We start from the raw sequence: 21,267 nt of genomic DNA, 5'->3' as shown, positions 1-21,267 counted from the left end.
AGAGACGCAGAGACTGGGACTTCGAGGAAGGGAGACAGAAAAAAGAGAATGGTTTGAATTGTGATTGCTTTCCATTAGAAGGCAGAAAAGGAGGCTCCTCTCCATAAATGCTAGCTCAGTTGTCTTCCGGATATCTATGCAGAGAATACATTTTAAGGCAGCTTGCCCCTTACTCTGATCATTAACTTCATTAGCATATTTGAATAAACGCTGTGCAAAAGGATGGGAGACTTTCATGGATCTCCTTCCAGTTAAATCCTATGAAATCGACGCAGCTTTTAAAAGTAAACCACAAGAACTAAAACTAATATGTAAAAAAATGAACTAGCATGTAGCAAAACATGGATTTGGCTTTCTGTAATATTTTCATATGTCTTCGGTTTCTTTTTGGATTTATTAAATAAACCTCTAGCCATTGCAACATTTTCAAGCTTGCCATGTCCGAATGCTACCACTAGAGGTATATAATACCAAGGAACTAACATTTTCTGTTTAGAAAGCTGCATTTGTGTGTGTGTGTGTGTGTGTGTGTGTGTGTGTGTGTAAATGGAAGAAGGAAAAGAGGAAAACATTAGAATGCACAGTTTTTTTGGCATTTGAATTTAATACAAAATATTAAGTTTTAACATCAAAAGAACAGTGTTGACACTGAAGAATAGCTCATATATACTAATATATCTTTAAATACATATGTGTGTATGTATGATCTTAAAACTCAAATAGATATTGTGAGATTTTCTCAAGCATTAAACCACACCTCTTGTTAATTACTAAAAAGGATTTAATTATGTATTTATAAGAGTCTTTTTTGAACACCTTGAGCTATTCATATCCAATTGTTTTTACCATTGTGTTATATGCTCTAGGTCTTAATAGTCATTCTAGACTCGATAATGTAGTTATATTTGCAAGCCTCTTTCTTTAGAAACTTTAAGCCTTAACACTTAAGCTTATTTTTAATGAGAAAAAAAGAGTCATTAAGGGAAGAGTTCACTTGGTAGAAGATGATCTTTTATTACCTTAAATTGGGAGAAATCGGTCACTAATCTTGAAATGTCATGAAATATAGTGTTTTTTTCATGTTTATCAAGCCAATCCAACAATGAAAAATGCATTTAACCATCTCTTTTCCTTATAGTTGATGATCCTTTTTTGGGAGAGGGTGGGTAGTTCATAACCTCATCATTTATGTACTGATTTCTTTATTCTTGGAAGTTAGTTTTTCATCAGTACTCAAGTATGCACTACTCAACATCTATTTGCAATGTTACTAAACCAATATATTTACCACCATGCTCCCTGTTCATGAATTGTGGTACTCATTTAGCACTGCAGAATGGGAAAATGTATTTGATATTTCAATCACCTTTTGAAATATAAATGTCTTTTTAGTTTAAAAATAGTCTTTGGACTCAAAGATCCCTAGATAAATCAGCAGTTATTTAGTCTCAAGCATTGTGGATTTATGTCAGAATAAACAAAAACTTCAATTTCCCTTTTCTGTCATTTTGTTTTTTAGTGGATGTTTGGAGCTCAATCACCTGTGATAGGATTTTCTCCCTCTTCTAATCTGGATTTGATCCCCATTTTTCCCCATGTATACACTTCTGCTCTTCCACCTCCAGTAGGGAAAAGTTGGCTAGAGAAGAGGATGCCCAACTGTAAGGTAAAAATGCCAATAATTTAATTGGATCAATAAATTTTAATTGTACATATAAATATATGTATATATATATATATATATATCATTGCAACATAGCAACCATCTACTTAAACCCTTGCAAAGTAAGAATATCTTATTAAAAATACTAATATTTTGTAGGGATTAAAGCCCAAAGTTTCACTTTTTTAATTCAAGGCAATGACTGCATTATTTTCATTGGCATTTCATTTTCCTAGATTTTGAATTTGCTCTTTTATGATTTTTCTTCTTTCCTTCTTTGGAAAGTATGAATTTGAATGTCTTATGTTGTAGAATACTTAAAATGACTGGGTCAGTATCAGGGAACATTACTTGTCTATAATGCCCACATGAATGCATATATGCATATATGTATGTGTGTACATATTAAAGTATGGGACTTTTCCCACCAAAACAGAAATCAACTCTAATTTACTGTATGCCTTTAGATGCCACTAGGGTCTGTGATAGGCTAAGTGTCCATGCTCCCAAATATAAGAACCAAATGTAAAATTTGAATCCAGACAAGGGTTCTGGCATCTTCATCTAGCACCTTCTTCATTAGCTTTTTGTGACTCTCTACATGTAATTAATAAAATCACTGCCACCCCCAAATAAATTCAGATGTTGTTTATGTTTAGACAATGACAAGTAAGGCCATAAATTGATTATTATCTTGGACAGTGTACAAAGCACAGTGGCAAAGGAATATTTGGAACTGAATTTTGCCTTTTGTTAACCTGTTTTGCCTAAAAATACCAGACTTTTCCTAATGTCTTGACTTCCATTTTGACTGGATAGCAGAGCCATTTTTGTTTCTACAATCAAAAGTCTGAAAGGACAGCTCTAAAGATCTCAATAATTCATTCCAATTCATGGCCAGGCTGAATCTCCTTGTTGATGTCTCATAGGACTTCATAACACCACTGAAAATAGTGAATTGGCTACAGTGGGATCCCTTTTTATCAACTGGGAATGTTGCTTATCACTTTTAGATTTCTTTGACTTCCTATTTCTTTGATTTCTATATTCAACCGTACTTGCTTTAAAAAGGTATCTACCTATTACTTGTGGGGACCATTTATCATAATTCTGTTCGCTGTTCAATGAATAGATAAGTCTAACAGATCCTCAGTAGGAGATAATGTATTTACAGTAATTAAACAGCAATTCTTTTTTCTAACTACATCCAGAACTACATCTTTACAAAAATTACATGATTTGTAATGCTTGGAAATGCCATTATTTTGAACCACTACATGGCAGGACTGAATACATGTCTCTGAAAGTGTCTATTTTGCATATTATGACAATTTTCTTAAGAGATTCCTTTTACTTTATCTTGGACAGATATATTTAAATAACACATTTGCTCTGGACTCTACTTGGATACATCCTGAGGAATCAGGATTCTTTCATGAACATGAGAAACCACATTTAATGACAAACCAAGTGGCCATGGCTGTATCTAGGCCAGCTCCTGCCTCCAGGCATCTCCCCACAGTGGTGTTAGCACCTCAGCCTATACCAGGTTGGTAAAAATGATGGTGATTACTTCTATTCATTATATTTTATTTTCACCAATGATTTATCATATGGTATTCATTGTGAATAGTATATAACTCACTTTCATGGAAATATCATTTTGGCATTTTTTCCCTATTTAAGTGGACAGGAGATAAGCTGATGTAAGGGAAATAGATGTTATTTTCATTATTCACCTCTGTTTAGGTGATAAGATGTGTTAGCAAGATGATGGAAAAGTTGGAAATATATGGACAAGCATATAAAGAATTGTTTAATCACTAATCTATTTTTAGAATTTTATCTGATTCTCTGTTGGTTGCTAATAATATAGGATACTAACTCTTTACTCAACCAAGTTAAAAAAAATATTTAAACAGGATGAGAAGCCCGAAAAAAAATCATTAAACTGAATAAGCCACTAAATGTTAAATATTTTAAAATTCCTACCATTTTCATTCTGCCTTTCTTTATAAGCAGGATGGAAATGAAATAAAATTTAATTGTTTTGAAGATTAATTTTATTCATACTTTTAAGTTTCAGTAATTTAAGATATCATTTGCCTTAGTTAAAAAGTGACTGCCTTCTTGGTTAGAAGATTTCATGTTAACCATGTAATGATGGAGAAATGATGAAATCCTTTTAAAAAATCATTTTAATATATCCTGGACTCATGATTTATATCATATAAATAAATAAAAAGTGGTTCCATCAACATTCTTCCAAGCCCTCTTCTGTTATATAATTGGTTTCAATATTTCACAATTGTATTATGTTTTTTTTCTCTTTTTCTTTCATATCATACCATTGCCATATATTTTTAAAATATAGTAACAAGGAAAATTTCCTTTGGATCACAGAGAGTTCTGTTAAGGGAAAAAAAATCATTTTCTTATTGTTTCCAAGCATCCCTTATGCTAATGAACAATGAATCTTACTTAGCACTGAGTCTTAAAGAACAATTCAAATGTTTTCTAATTTTCAGAGGTTGTTGTAATGATACTTGCCAGGGAACTGTTGTATTCTGTTCTTGCCTTTCTTAAATTATTGATCAACTGTAAATTAGATCAACATCACATAGTTATACGTTTGTAAATATGTTTACAATAATGCTGCCTATTTGATTTTCATTCAGGGAAGAAGGGATTGCTTATTTAACTCCTCAGTTTATATTATTTATTTGTTTTTAACTTGTAGTCCAAGCATCTGAGTAAATATGAATTATTTCCCCTAATTCATGGAATTCTTTCAAATTAATATGACTGTGACTGTGGTACTTTGACATAATGATGGTAGAGTCAATGCCCTAGTCTGTCCAGGCATCTTAGCACAGTATCTTTGCATAGCAGGTGCTTAATAGTAGTTGTTGATAGAATAGGTGAATGAATGAACACAACCAATTTATTCAATGAAAAATATTCAGTCGACTTAGCCCTTTTTTGTTCTATTAACTCTATAACTTATCTTTTTGACTGTTCTGTCCAGTTTTCATTGGGTGAATTGGTTATCAATTGTATATTAGGAACAATCTAAATTCAATGTTTTGTTGTTTTTTGTTTGTTTGTTTTGAAATCAGTGCTATCATGCTTTTGTACATTCAAATATGAATGTATATGAGGCTACTTTTTGCAAAAACCTGATGACAAATGTGAATTTCTCAACACTATTCTATGATAAATATTTTATGATGTCTATTTAAAGAATACTCTCATGGCTTTAACTTTCTTGTTAAAAATATATATATGCATTTATAGGTATATGCACATATATGTGCATATATAGACATATAAATATGAAATATTGAAAAAGAAAAAAAATCATAAAGTACCATGTCCTATTGCCTTTCTTTGTCTATCATTTGGGGAAATTTCTTTCTACTCTGTCTTTTTCTTAATTCAAAAACCATGAGATAATGTGGACTTTGACAGGTTTACATATTCTGTTTTTAAAGGAAATGTACTTGATCCAACAGAAATTTCAAGGACAATGCACTTACTTTGACTCAGTAAATACTGTGGAAATGGAGATAATGCTGTCAGGACCAATTTGGTCTCAGATAATGTTGGATATTATCTGTGGCTGAGTCAAGTACAATCCCTTAATCACTGAGAAAGATTTTTACTCTCTGTCAGACCACTAGGGGGCCTTTAGTGGAAACATCACAATACAGTACATAAAAGGCTGAGCAGGTTTGTGAAGATCTGATTTCAAATCTGGTTTCAAATACTTATAATCTGTTGGATTCTGGGCATGTTCATTAACCACTTGTTCTCATCTGTAAAGGAGAAAATAATAATACCTTCCTCCCAAAGTTGTAAAGATAAAATAAGTTATTTGTAAAGCATTCCTCCTCCTCCCAATTTCAAAGCAATATTTAAAATCAAAGCTTTTATTCATAATTATAAAATGTTCCTTTGAATACTAATGAATCTCAAAAGCATGAAAGTATCTATTTATATGTCACTTAATTACTAATAGATCAGATAGGTTAGACAAGTAAGAAAATATTAAAAAGGAGCAGATTATCGGATTTTAGGATAAAAAGAGATCTGTAGTGATGACTATTGATGGTCATCTAGCAAGACACCATTGCCATTGTCTAGAAGAACAAATCGGTCATAGACCTTTGAATTACCTTTCAATGATTATACGGGTAGGTCTAACTGCAGATCAGGTAGTAACAATAAAAAGACTTTGAATTAATAGATATGACAGAGCCCCTACGAGTCCCCCTTCCTTCCTACCATGCTTGACATGCAGCTTTTCCAGAATACTTATCTTGTGGAAAGTCCATTATGACTGCAGATGAAATTTAAATAATGAGTTTTAGAGCCACTGGGGATTTAAAAATAGGAAAGGGAAAAGTCACATAATAGGAAAGGGATTAGACTTATGATTGCATTTGAGTATGGAACTTGTGGGTGAAGGAAGTCCTTTTATCAATGAAGGTTAGGATTTTTCCTACAAATTATCATCTTAGAGTTTTGTCTAGAGAGCTAAAATGCTAAGTGACTTTTCTAGGGTTACAAAGGCAGTATGTTAAACAGCAAGATTTGAATCCAGATTTTTCTGGTTCTAAAGTTGGGTCCCACCCATGTTGTTGTAGTTACAAACACTAGAGTTAAAAAAAAAATTCAGAGGGTATAGAATTCACCATATAACCAAGCAATCTCATCTTTACAAAATCCTCATCTTTTACTCAGTTTTAGCTCAAAAGACCTTGTGTTAAGGGATTCACTACCTTCCTAGGCAGTTCATTTAACATTTAGATGATGTAGGTTTAAATGAGACAGATAGACACTTTTCCTCATCAATTAGATGATAGATTTAGTCAAATAACCTTGTTTCAAATAACCTTCATGTATATCACATCATGCGTTCAATTTATAGTTATACATTTAAGGAGAGAAACTTTGTATTGCTTCAACAGTAGGTTGTACAGAAGTTGTAGATGACAGTATCGGGCCAATGCTGGTGAATATAATACTTAGAAGAGAAGAAGAGACTTGAGGATCCATTAATTTTTTCAGACTTCATCCTCTCATTTTTAATCAATGATCTGAAGAACTTATTTTATGCTCTTTATATAGCAATGAAGTCAGAAAGCACTGAACACACTTCAGGGAATTTGGAATCAGATGTCTCATATTCCTAAATTTGATCCAGAAGATTTTTAGTTTTGAAACTAATGTGATATTATTTTTTTTCATAATGAGCAATTTAATATCAAGGTTGGTCAAGTGATTGGTAATCTCTTTTTCCATCAGTTGTGTAGTCATAGAAATAGCAAAGAGAATGTAGGACTGGTTTTTCTATTGTCTCTTCTGCCTGTGATCAGCTCTGATGTCTGAGCCAGTTATATGCTTGTATCTCAATTATGCATTCAGGAAAATATGATCATTTCTAGCTAAATAAGCTATTGAATATCATTAGTGGTTATTGACTCCTTCATAAAAGCACCAGAATGTTTCATTCCCATCCCTTTATTCTTCTACCTGTTATAAATACCAGACCACTGCCTGTGACTATCAGCTATATGGGTTAACACAACACTGAGGAAGAAAAAAAGGATCATTCACCTATGTATTCAGGAAAAATGGAGTATGTGAGCAAAGGGTTGGGAAAGATGCCAATTTTTTATTTTTGCTGGAGTATATCCAAGTTTTGGAAAGAGATGATTTTATTTTTCATGACAATCTAAGAATAATTATAAAACTAAAAGACAAGTGTTTAGGTTAATTATTAGAAAATTATGTCTACAATAGCATAGAGTAAAAGTTGATCCTATAGACAAAGACCCAATTACTAAAAAAAAAACCTGAAGGAAATTTCCTCCTTTTTGGACAACTGTTTTTTTTTTTTTTTAGAAATATGATATGATGAGTGTTCGGGTTATGAAAAAATTAGGTATCTGAAGATATCAAAAGAGCTTTAATCTTTCAATTTAATAATAGAGAAGTATGTGATAAGCAAATAACATATGTGTAGACCCAAATGGTAATATTTCAGATCTGTGATATTGTCAATGTGTATAATGCACTCCTTCGACCAATGCAGTTATCATCCTTCCACACCTGACTTGATTATGCTATTGAGCTACTTGTAGTTACCCAAACCATCTCATATTTCTGTGTGTACATGCATACATGTGTGTGTGTCTATGTCTCTGCCCTTAGACACTTCCACCAGACTTTATATTTTAAAATCTTACTGATTTGTAATTCCTTGTACTATTCAAATATTCTCAGGCTCTCACCAATGCACTGATTACACTCTTCTCTTTTTTCCCATCTTGACACTTTGGGGAACCAGCTCAACTATCTTTTCCTCTGGAGTCCCTTTCCCTTTTATTCTGTCACCAATTATGTCCTTCTAATTCTCAGCCCTGGGTGAGGATCCAGCAAAGGAGACAGAGAAGGAATGGTTATATAAATAGGAGAACAAAGAAAGAGCAGTGTCCTGAAATCTTAGAAGGAAGAAGACAAGAAAGACAAGAAGATGTGAAAATTTAGATGGATGCAGGTTTTGAACAGATCTTTAGCTCAGGCAATTAAGAGATTATTGCAAAAAGAGATGATTGGTAACTTTGAAGAAGGCAGTTTTTGTTAAATGATAATGAGCTCAGAATCCAAATTGCAGAGAGTTTGGAAGAGGAGAAGTCAAGTGGTCAGATCTTTTGGAGATCAACTTTTGCCAAAAAGGCCAAAAGATATGGGGTGTTAAGGAGCTGGGGACAGCGTCATTTCTTTCTCACCTAAATTCTCAACTCCTCATTGTCTTTTACCACCTCTATCCCCCTTCCATTCAATCCATCACAAAGACCTACTGATTCCTTCTTGGAATGTATTTCATATAAGTTTCCTTCTCCCCTCCAAAGCAAAAAAAAAAAAAAAACTCACAAAAAGTCCCAGCCAATTTTTAAAAATCCTATTACGTCCAGGATCAAATATATAAAATTCACCTTGTACAGAAAGTCTTTCTTTAGGCTCCATAGTGCCAATGCCTTCCTTATATGATGCCTTATCTTGTATATATTTTGTTTTTTCATAATCATTTGCACGTTGTCTCTTCCACCCAACTAGATTGTGATCTCCTTGTGAGGATGATTATTGCTGCTTTTTTTTTCCCGTTACGTTCATCACTTAGGGCTGAGAGAGAATTCATCTCACAAATACTTGCTGACTGGCTGATTGTGAAGTGATTTGAATTTTACTTCATACATACATTAGCTGTGAAAACTATCAAATCAAGTAGGTTCAGCCAAAGACATTCCTTCTTTGTAAACTATGTATTTCAATATTCAGAATCATGATGAGAACCAAATAAAATCATGCGTGTACAGTGTGTTACAAATTCTCATGTCTTTTCACAGTTGCATTTATAAGGATTTTTGTGAAATGAAATTGTTTTTGTCAGAAAGTCAAGAACGTCTGAATTCAAACTAGCCTCAGACTCTTGCTAGCTATGTGATCCTGGGCAAGCTTAATGGCAGTCTGACTCAGTTTCCCCAATTATGAAATGATGCTATTAATAGCACTTTCCTCACAGCATTGTTGTGAGGACAAATGTGATAATATTTATACAACACAGCAGAAAGACTAGTTCATAGTAATTGCTTAATTAATGCTTTTTTCCTTCCCCCCTACTATCTAATCCAGTATTAGATGATATAAACATTTATAAACATGGTATTTGAAACCATGGTAGATTAGCAAAGAAAAGGGATTAATTTTATCCTATGATTTAGATTATTTCTAGAAACATCATAATGAGCCCTTAATGGGGCCAATGCTTTCGTAAAATAATGGATGAAATCATCCCAAATATTTTAAATAAGTGTCAATTAAAACCATGCTAGCTTTGAGATATAATTGTATTTTGAACTCAATTATCAGTGACTGTAAATGTGGAAAAATAGTATAAATAGTATAGATTTTAGAATCTGAAGCCATGGTATATATGGACATAGGATGATTGATTTTTTTTTAAAAAGAACTCATTCTCTTGAATCACATGATTCTAGGCAGAAGAATTATCCAAATGCTGTCCATCACAAAGTGAAGGAATTGGCTAATTTGTTTGAATTAAAAGTGGTATGTCATTTCCTCAGCTTTTCCTAAAGACTGAATTTTTTAAACCAGAAATCAGTAAAGAAATGTCATTGATTGCTAGTGTTTTATTGTATTAACAATGTTTTCTTTCTTTTTATCTTGCTTGATGACATTTAGAAAGAAATAGGAGAAGTTGTTAGCCTACTGGTTTTCTTTTAGTAAACATTCCATGGACAATGGAGATGGGATTTAAAATTACTATTCTGTTTTATTAATCATTGAGTAAAAGTATTTGGAGGTAACTTTTCACTCAGTAGGCTTATGACAAACTTCTTTAAAATAACTGTCAGAATGATGAAATTAATATCTACATCATTCTTTTTTTTAATATAAGTTTAATTTCTTTCTCTAGGTCTTTATATTTTGAAAGCCTTTTGTTCCATGTAGCTTGGAAATGATGAGTATTGGAATACAAAATCTATGACAAGTTTTATTATTAACATTTTAAAAATCAATGTTATATCTGGAATTTAGAGATGAATGATGATATTTCAAGAGATTTTATTTAATCGTATCTTAATAATAATTATTCCCATTATTTTATATATTGACTGGCTTCTGAATTCATTGAACTTTATTATATTCCTACAATTTCTTCTGCTGCTGCTCCTTCTCCTCTTTTTATACTACTGCTGCTGCTACTACTTCTATTACTCCTGCTCCTGCTACAATGACAATGATGATGAAGACAATGATGGCAATAACTACTACTACTGAGTATTCATATAACATTTTAATATTTACAAAGCTCTTTTCAAATATCATTGCATTTTGTCTTTATCTTGTTAGGTAGATATTTTACAGAGTAGGAAATAGGCTGAGAGAGATTATGTGATGTACCTGAGTTCATGCAGCTATTAAGTACCTAATGCAGGATTTGGCATAATAAGTCCAATAACTTTTTGGATCTTAAGTCCAATATTCTATGAACTTTGTGCCTAAGTCTCACTATGTTCATAGCTATTCATTTAAGTTGGTGAAAATGGACACTAAATATATAAGTATGGGATCAGAAACATCTCTTGAGACTATATGAATAGATGATTCCAATGTTTTTTGAGTATATCAATTGCTCAATCCAGTAGAAATATCCAGATAGACATATCATTAGACTTATCCAAGTAGATTTGCTTGGCCAAGGGAACCTCCCCTCCCTTCCCTCATATCCTGGCTTTTTCTTGGAATTTGATATTCAGTTGCATTGACAATTGAATTAATGGATTCTCATCCAGACTGTCCACTATTGGAAGACTATTGAGAAATTATGGGAAATGGGGTATAAGAATTTAAAAGATACTACAAAAGTGAAGCTTGCTTTTATGAATATGATTTGGATAAATTCTACAGGAAAAAGAACAGGAAAAGTGAACCACTACTTTCCAAAATAAAGTGATAGCTATAAGCATCCTCCAAGAGAACATTATTTGGTGTTTGGTAATTTTTTTTGAAGCCAGAAATGGGTGAGCCAGAATGCCCCATGCACTCCTAGCAAAATCAAGAGGTAGATGATATAAACTCTACATTTTGCCAAACAGATGACCTTAATGGGATCCCAAAAACTTTTTTCTTTTTTTTTAAATTACAGTAGCTTTTTATTTTCAAAATACATAGATAATTTTTAACATTCATCCTTACAAATCCTTGTGTTCCAAATTTTTCTCCCTCCCTTCTCCCATCTTCTTCCCTAGATAGCAAGCAATCCAATATAGTTTAAACATGTGCAATTTTTCTAAACATATTTCCACAATTATCATTCTGCACAAGAAAAATCAGATCAAAAAGGAAAAAAATATGAAAGAAAAAACAAAACAAAAAAGTGAAAATACTATGTTGTGATCCAAATTCAGTCTCTGTAGTCCTGTCTTTGGATGCAGATGACTCTCTTATCACAAGTCTTTTGAAATTGGCCTGAATCACCACATTGTGAAAAGAGCTACATCCATCAGAGCTGATGTCATCACTTAATCTTCTCAAGAACTTTTTGTCATCAGCACTTGCCCACAGGGATTGATATATAATAGGTGCTTAATAAATGTATGTTAACTTGATGGCTTTGTAGGAAGAGAAGTAAAAATAGCAGAAAACCAATGGTGGAACTGATGTCCCTGAAAGAAAGATCATAAAGTGTTTCTTAATCATGGAGAATGTCAGAAGTTGGGCAATCCCAGGAGACATGGACCTTTGAACATGGAATCAGAAAGACCTGAACTCATATCCTGCCTTTAACACTCCACAGTTGGGTGATGGGCAAATCAATGTTAGCTTGTTTCCTCATTTATAAAATAATAATAATCATCATCATAGTAATGGTAGTTATTATTGTTATTAAGTTTGATTTAGAAAAACTTAATAAGAATTTATAAGGATATGTTAGAGTAGTGATTTGGATGATGAGATAGAAAATCTGTATTTTGTTAAGTACTTATGTGAGAACTTTCCTACTCAGTTACCTACTCTTTAATTTCATTTAGCCATATACCTGCAAATGGAGTTGGGGCAGGAAGAATCTCTTCTTTTTCTCCTCCTCCTCTTCCTTCTTTTCCTTTTCTTTCTTCTTCTTCCTCCTCTTTCTCCTCCTCCTCCTCTTCTTCCTTTTTCTCCTTTTCTTTCTTCTCCTCCTATTTCTTCTTCATCATTTTTCCTCTTTTTCCTCCTCCTCCTCCTCTTTCATTTACTCCTTCGTGAACTTGGATAAGAAAAATGCATCTTTATCTCAATACCATCAATTTCCTTTATAAACAAATGTTGTTTATTTTATTCATTAACAGAATCATTCTTCAAAGAAAGAATCAATAGATTTCACTGACTTGCCAAAGGAATCTATAACACAAAACACATTAAGAGCCAATGCATTAGGGGCAACTTAGAAGTTGTTGAATAGGGACTTGACATGGTGAGACCTCCGTTTTAGGAAAAAAACCCAGTTACAGCTCTATGGAATAGAAATTTGAATGAAAGGAGATGAGGAAAGAAAGCTCTTTTGGCAGCTTTTCTCGTTTGCCAATAGAGAGTTCATGTGGTCTTGAAGCAGACATTTAGGAGAGAGAAGGGAAGCAATTCAAGAGATAATATGCTGATATATAGGACGAGTTTTGACACCTGACTCCCAAATCTATGAATCCTCATTCTTTCCTAGGTCATCCCCTGTGTCTTAGTCACCTTCTCCTCTTTCTCCTCATCTTGACCTGTTAGTAAACCCATTCAACTATATATTATCTTCTTTTGAACCTCTATCTTCTTTATCACTTTACCACTTATTCCCTGCCAACCCTCAGCCTTGGACCTCTCATACCATCTACCTTCTCTCTCACATGCTTGCTAGTGAACAAAGCTAGGAAAAATCATACGACTTTTCTGATGGGATCCAATAAAAAATTAAGTTATACAACTTCAAATCAACCCTTACTTCTGCTAGGAAATCCTTTTATACCCATATTATAAAAGTATTATACTATTCACCATAGCTCTTCCAAACTTCCTCATCCCTCCTCATACCTTCTATGAGTCCTACCTTCTGCAGCTGAAAACTTTGCCTCATATTTTATAAATAATTATAATAATAAAAATAGAGGCCAGTTGCTGAGAATTCCCTTTTCTTCCTTCTTTCTTATCTTTCATTACTCAGTTACCTTCTGCCACTGTCTACTCCATAATCCCTGTCTCACATGATTAAATGACCTTATTTCATATCAAGGTTATCCCCTCTACCTGCTCAAGTGACCCATTTTATCCTGTCTCCTCCAGTGGGTTATAATCTCTTTCATCTCTACTCTATCACTTATTTTCAATTTCTTCCTATCTTCAGATTCATTTCCTACTACCTATAATTAAGCTTCACTTATTCCTTTTATACTCTATAATTCTTGTCTTGTATCTCTTCTGTACTTTGCAGCTAAACTCCTTGAAAATCTGACTATAATAGATGCTTCCACACTCTCTCATCTCACTCACTTTTTAACCTTTTACAATTAGAATTCTAACTTAATCATTCTACTGAAACTCCAGAGTCATCAGTGATCCCTTAATTATAGAACCTAATGACTTTTCCTCAGTCCTCATTTTTTTTTGAATCTCTCACAGCCTTGGACTCTGTTAATCCTACTACTCTCTCCATTTTCAAGATACTACTATCTCCTGATTTTCCTCCTATCTACCACCAGATCGATTCTTCTCAGTCTATTTAATGGATCCTCATGCAGATCATGTCTCTAACTGTAGGTGTCCCTTAGAGTTCTGTCCTTGGGCTTTTTCTCTTCTTCCTCTATATTATTTCATTTAGTGATCTCTTCAGCTTCCATATTGAATTATCATCTCTATTATGATGATTTTCCTACCCTGCCCTAACCTCTTTGCTATCCTCCAATCTCTATCTATCCAAAACATTTCCAACTCCATTTCAGAAACTGGAACTAGATTCTGACATCTTAAATTCAACATGTCCAAAATTGAATTCATTATGTTTCCCCTAAACCCTCCCTACCTCTTGCCTTCTCTATTACTGCAGAAGGCAGTAGTGTGTTTCCAGTCCCTCAAACTTACCTAGGTGTTACACTTAACTCTTCAGCATCTCTCAGCCTCCATATTCATTCTGTTGTCTGTCGGTTTCACCTTTGCAATATTTCTCAAATATACACATTTTCTCTCTTCTAACACTGCTCCCACTGAGGTAGAGACCTCTGCTGCCTCATACTTAGATTATTCTGATAGCCTGCTAATGGGTCTGCTTTCTACATTCTTCTTCCTACTCTAGCCTTCATTCTGCCCCCAAAGTAATTTTCCAAAAAAAAAAAAAACACCCCATTCTCCAATTCCATAAACAGGAGCTTCATATTCTCTCCAAGATCAAATGCAGACTTCCAAGATTGACATTCAAAGCGCTTCTTGAAATAACCCTCTCCTACTCTGCAGCCAATTTGCCTGTTATTCTCTGCTGCCACAAAATCATTGATCCGATAGCAATGGCCTCTTTTCTGTTCTACAAATAAGACACTGCATTTCTCCACTCTTGGGAATTTATTTAGTCATCCTCCATGCTTGAAATGTTCTCCCTTTTCATCCTACCTATTGATTTCCCTGGTTTTCTTTAAGTCCTAGTTAAAATTCTGTCTCCTACAAGAAGCCATTCCTAAACCGTCTTAATTTTAATGCCTTCTCTCTTCTAATTACTTCCTATTTAGCCTTTATATTGCTCTCTCTCTCTCTCTCTCTGTGTGTGTGTGTTCTCTGTCTCTCTCTGTTCTCTCTCTCCTCTCTTTTTCTGTTCTCTCCTCTCTCTGTCTCTCTCTCTGTTGTCTCTCTGTTCTCTCCTCTCTCTCTCTCTCTCTCTCTCTCTCTCTCTCTCTCTCTCTCTCTCTCTCCTCCCTCTCTCTGTTCTTTCTTCTCCTCCTCCTCCTCCTCCACTAGAATGTTAATCTTTGAGAATAGGAACTGGACTTTTTTTTGTGGCTTTTTTATGTACACCATTTAGCATAGTACTGACACATCATAAATATTTTAAAAATATTTGTTGATTGATTAATTTACTGGATTAGATATTTGGATGAGGGAGAGTGGGAACCTAGGTTTTAAACCTAGATTTGGGATATTGGTAGTTCCCTCAAGATATATAAGAATATTTGGAAGAAGGACTTTTGGAAAGCATTTTGGAAGAAAAGATAATGAGCTCAATTATTGTGAGATGTCCAAATGACATCTTGTTGGAAATATCCAATAGGCATTTGATGATGTTGTGACAGGAGCTCAAGAGAGAGACTTGAGCTTAATATATATATATATAGAAAGCAAATGCATAGAAATGATAATTAAATCCATGGCATCTGATGCAGTAATCAAGGAATAATATAAAAAATAATAAAAGGACCAGGATGAAGCAGTTAGGAGCTGTGATATGAATAAGTCAGCAAAGATAATTGACAAGAAGTAGTTCGTAGGTAGATAGGTAGAAAACAAGAGGAAACAGTGAAATGAAGAGCCAGAAACAAGAAAGTACATCAGGGGAGAGGATGCTGACCATAATATCAAAGGTTGAAAAGGACAAGAAGTTTTGGGGTTCTGAAAGGCCATCGATTTTGCCAATTAAGAGATCATTGAAAATATTGGAGAAGATCTTCAATTGTGTTATGAGACTGGAAGACAAATTGAAAAAAGTTAAGGAAAGTAACAGAGAGACAGAGAAACAGATACAGAGAGAGACGGACTGAGACAGAGACAGACAGACAAAGAGACAGAGAGACAAACTCAGACTGTTCTCAAGGAACCCAATCTAGATAGTGAGACATGTAAGTCAATTGAAACTTCTATAACCCTAGTGAACAGACTTGTTCCAAGAATATGCATGAAGAAGGACCCTTGGAACCACCATAGCTCCTGGCATCTGGGCTCTCAGGTCACTGTGGAACAAATAATGTTCAGTAGCATTGCTGTAGCTTTCCTCAGATGTGGTCTCTGTTCACATTTGTTAGATGAGTTCCAATCAGGTCTCTAGTGTCATGAACACCAGCCTTCTTGGCAGCCATGAACTTGGCCTTCTGAGCACAATGAAGGCAAAGGGAAATGCTTATAATTCAATGTATCATTAAGGAGTGAAGTCAGAGGTGTTTTTCTAGGAAATCTGATTTCAGTCCTCAGGTCTAACACCTCTTAACTAATCAGTCAACTCATTTCTTTCTACTTCAGTTTCTTTATATATAAAATGTGCATGGTATCTATGTTTGTTATATTTAGGGATAATATCTGCTCCATTCCTCCCTAAAAATTGATGGGAAAATGTCTTATAAACCTCAAAAATGGTATGAAAATATGAGTTATTATTGTTCTCATTACAAAGAATGAGACTGCCTGTGGATTTCATTGGCAAAGGAGAGGAAGTGCCCTCATTGGCCGGCAACTTCTCTCCAACAAGGGCCCAAGAAGTGAAATGTCTTGGCCCGTGGCCTTGAAACCAGGTCTTCCTGGCTCTGAGACCAGCTATCTAACCATGGTGCAATTTTGTCTCTGACCACAAATAGAACACAAAAACAAATGGCCATTAATTACCATTTAGATATTTTAAAATTTGCAAAGTGCTTTAGGAATATTATCACATTTTATCTTTACAAAGATTCTTGAAAGTAGGTGCTATTATGATCTCCATTATACATATTAGGAACTCAGATAGATTTGTCCAAGATCACCAAGTTGATGAATGTCCTTGAGGCTTGAATAGGTCTCTCTGACTTCAGTCCTAGCACTCCATCCATGACATTACTTAGCTATTAGCAACAATGAACAACTAATAATAAGGAAAAATGTGCATTTATAACCAAGTCCCTGAATTCAAATCCTTCATAATCAAGGTGCTCAGAATAGGGAATATCAGTCCTCTTGAGAGATCCCAAGGGGCAGCTAAGGGGTTCAATGGATGGATCACCAGCCCAAGAGTCAAGAGGACTTATCTTCCTGAGTTTGAATCCAGCTTCAGACACTGATTAGTGTGTCTCTGGGCAAGTGACTTCATCCTGCTGCCTCATTTTTCTTATCTGTAAAATGAACTGGAAAAGCAAATGACAAAAGCCCCCAAAATCCCAAATGTGGTGACAAAGAGTTGGGTACAAAAGAAAAACAAACAATGACAAAAGACAGATTGAGGCACTCCAATTCTTACCCAGCAAAACCTGAGTCTGGATTGACATCTCAGAAAGGCATCAAAGATGGATCAGTACCCGAGAGCTGGTGGTCCTGCTCTTACCTTGTCAACTATCCTTGAACTTTCTGTCCAGACAGAACCAGACATAGCTATTTTTTTTTCTAGAGAAGAAATAGGAATCTGTAACCTTGATTAGACATGTATTGCAGTAACTTCCCTGACATGTTCTTTTGAGCCATACAGTTTGGCAGGTCATAATGCTAAACGCCATATTTTGTCTCCTGATTATAAGGTATTCGCTCATCTTATTACATATGAGAAATATAGAAACAAGGGGATTTCTAAAAATCATTAGCTATGCAGTTGTACCGAGTTTCTCAATGTGTCTCCCAAGCAAAAACCTGGATTTCAGATGGATGTCCTATTCCCCATACTGCCATGGGATATGATGAGACAGGTATGAGGCGTATATGAATTGTGTGTGCATCATATATTTGATGCATTATATTATGAAATGGTTTCCAAACAGCTGTCTGATGATAAACAGCAGAGTTTGGCTTAATGCATTTGAGAAAGCATTCTGGAAACTTTGGCACTTATTTAAACAAGCAACATCCCAGAAGCCTTCCAAGGTCATTGAAACCTTGGGTAACCTGTTTGGAAAAGAACAGGCCTCTGGCAGCTCCTACTGGGTTAAGAAGCCGATTTGAAGTGTTTGGGTTATTCTTCTGGGTACACAAGGATACACATTTTGGACTGCAGAAAGTACTTCTTTGAGTTATGGTTTTGCTGGTTTTGACAGCCTCACAAATTCAGTCAGATTCTCTCAGCAGTGAAACTACTTTAAAGGGATAAGTTGAGCCCCCTGGGGAACCTCAGATATATTCCCTTCTGGACCATAGTGTTGGAAAGAGTAAATGGTCAGGAGAGAAATAGAGAGAGATTGAGAGTGAGAAAAAAAGAGACACCGAGAGAGTCACAAAAGCAGAAACAGGTACACAGAGAAATATCCAATAATAGCAGACATTTATGTGGCATTTTACATTTTGCCAGGCTATTTACACATTTTGTCCTCACAACAACCAGGTAGGTCAATGCTATTATTATTTCTATTTTATAGATGAGAAAGGAAGGCGGAGAGAGCTCAGATGACTTGCTTCTGGTCACACAGTTAAAAAGTGGGCTAGATTTGTATTTCAAATACAGGCGTCCATCCTCTGGGCCATCTATTGTATTTTAGAAATAACAGAGCTGGAAGGAAACTTCCAGGACATTTCATACATTTTATCATCATCATTTTATAAAAAAAGAAGCTGAAGCCCAAAGGGGGGACACAGTTTCTCTAAAGAACTCATTGTCTCGTGAGAAGTAGGTCAGAGCTGAAGAGAATCAGCGTCCTCACTGCCTCACTTCTGCTTTGGCTAGGTGCGCCCTTGTGTAGACAGATAAAGTACTTACATTTCACACACAATTTCCCAAGAGTTCCCCTTTTTTAAAGTCCTTTCCTTCCTTTACTACAGATTTCAATGGACTTGGCAGTGAGGAGTGCAAGAACGAGATCTCTGACTCACAGAGCTTGTAGTCTGTAGGGTATCCATCCTGAATGCAAAGATTTCATATTTAAAATGTTCTCATGAAGTAATAATTATGCATCTACAGTATACTTAATACAATGTTAAATATCATAGAAATAAAAAGAAAGGAGGAAAAGTTCCTGCCTTTAATTAACACACAAGTTCATTATACACACAGACACACACACACACGCACACTCACTGTAGATAATGGATTTTGCCAGACATTCAGAAGACAAGGATAAATGGCACTCAAACCCTGAGGATCTCCTGATTTACAGAAGGGGAAGGCAGTCACAGAAGTAACTGGTCTGCAGGGAGAGGGTGACGTTAGTATAGCGATGAGAAGAGGAGATCCAGGGGTGGATGATGTCAGGGACCTTCCAACAAGGAGATAGCATCTTCACCTGGAGATGTCATTTGTGAATCCTCTTGGACAGTGACTCTCTAGGGATGGGTTTTTCTCATGCTTCATCATTTGATCACAGCTGTATATAATTTGAATCTTCTTGTCTTGAGCCCTCTGCCAAGTGGGGATGCAAGACCTTTAATTCTTTACCTTCCTGTGCATGAAGCCTCCAGGCAAATGTGGAAGAACCCAATATGGCCACGAGTGGGGTCTGGACTGCGATCTTAATTGGGACTTTTCTGAAGTCTGCCCATTTTTTTCTTCTCTTTCCCTGACTCGGTTCATTATAGTAATCAAAAAATGCAGAATACTCAGCATTATGAACAATTTGTTCATTGGAATAAGGCAATTGCTTGTTAATTTTTAATAAAACGAATGCTCATTTTACTGCATATTAAGTGATCTGAGATTAAAAATGCCTGATAGAAATGAACAACACCGGAGTGATATGTAACAATACGGCAGCTCGCATCTTAGGAGACCAAAGTAGCATTTGTTTCTCTTCTAGTCTAGATGACACATGAAATGGTGCACTCAAAACAAAGGAGTGATGCAATTTCTACCCAGCCATGGAGCCTACACAGAGAATTGTGTGTGTGCATTTTAATGTTTACAAATTGAGCTTTTAATGTAAAGGCACAGTCTACATGCAGAAGTGCTGTGGAGTCTACTATCTCCCTAAATGGATGTTTTGGGGGATTAGGAGCCAGGGGACCCATAGATGCCCAAACTTGATGCCTTTGGCATCACTCATTGCACTGATGCCCAGGATGGAGCCTGATCTCCCAGTGAGGATCTCCGTGGCCAGTCTGGGAGATTCCCGCTGACTCCATGTTCTTTGCCTAAGAGCTGTGACAGATGGGTCCATTCCACTGGCAGGTGACACTACAGTAAGTGTCATCAAAGCAAAAGCTTGGGAGGAGATGCAACTCTATCAAAAACCCCAAGACTCTGGAGCCTTTGTTCATTGTGGGGAAAACAGAACAATTGAGATGGACTTTCAATGTCCCTTCCTTGCAAACATGCATGAGAACAAAAAGCTATACTTGTTTCATTCAGTACTTTTTAAAATGGAGCTTCCTCGCCTCTTGTTTAGAATTTGGAAGGGAGATAAATCTTGTTTCTGTATCCATCTCAAAGGCATCCCAGCCTCCTTCGGGAAAACATTCCTTAGTCTGCTCCCATAAACTGGGAGCATTCAGAGGGAGAAGAAATAAATGATTGAATCTAGTCCACCTGTAAGTGATATTGAAAACAATGGGTTAAGTTTTCATATATTCATTCTCATGATTTCTTAAATTGAATTTTACATGCAGGTAACGGAAGAAAGACTTAGACTTGTTGAGAGGAGACAGTTCTATGACTTCATGAGACTTCCAGTCTAGTATAATTATGATATTTTTCCTTTTTTTTCTTTTTTTTTAACAGATAAATATGAAAGTCAATTAGGATATAATATAAAATAGTCTGTAACATGGGGGAAATCTGCATCTTAGTATCCTGGGCACATTCAAGAGAGTCTTCAGGGAATAAATGGTATTTGAACATGATACATGGCTAAAATGTTAAAAGCCCAAAGATTTGATAGAGAAGGGTCGGAGTGGTGATGCTCTCATAAGTACCACTGCTAAGGTTTAGAAGAGGCTGCACAAAATAGAAGGTAACTATGTGGGGAATAACTGAGAGCAAAGCCAATTGGTGGCCTGAATTCAAACCAATAAGAATTAGTCTTTCTTTAAAAAGCTGCTTTTGAATGTAAACTTAGAAATTTAAATTGACTGTGTATTTGAATAGGAAAAAAGCAAAGAGATATTCTATGTAGAAAAATGAAAATTAACGTCCA

The 21,267-nt window shown here is 35.2% G+C and overlaps 1 protein-coding gene across 1 annotated transcript in view; it reads left to right on the top strand.

The window, feature by feature from the left end:
- The window catches only part of LOC116421045 (transcription elongation regulator 1-like protein), a 66,421-nt gene that overhangs the window by 1,568 nt on the left and 43,586 nt on the right, over positions 1-21,267 (top strand). The window contains exons 2-3 of the mRNA XM_031949395.1: positions 1,520-1,666; positions 3,032-3,212. Of these exons, the coding sequence (XP_031805255.1) occupies positions 1,520-1,666; positions 3,032-3,212 (328 nt within the window). The remainder of the gene's footprint in view (positions 1-1,519; positions 1,667-3,031; positions 3,213-21,267) is intronic.

The sequence above is a fragment of the Sarcophilus harrisii genome, chromosome 2 (assembly GCF_902635505.1).
Source record: "Sarcophilus harrisii chromosome 2, mSarHar1.11, whole genome shotgun sequence".
NCBI lineage: Eukaryota > Metazoa > Chordata > Mammalia > Dasyuromorphia > Dasyuridae > Sarcophilus > Sarcophilus harrisii.
Note: the sequence above shows the minus strand (reverse complement) of the source record. Positions and strands in the feature narration are given on the sequence as shown.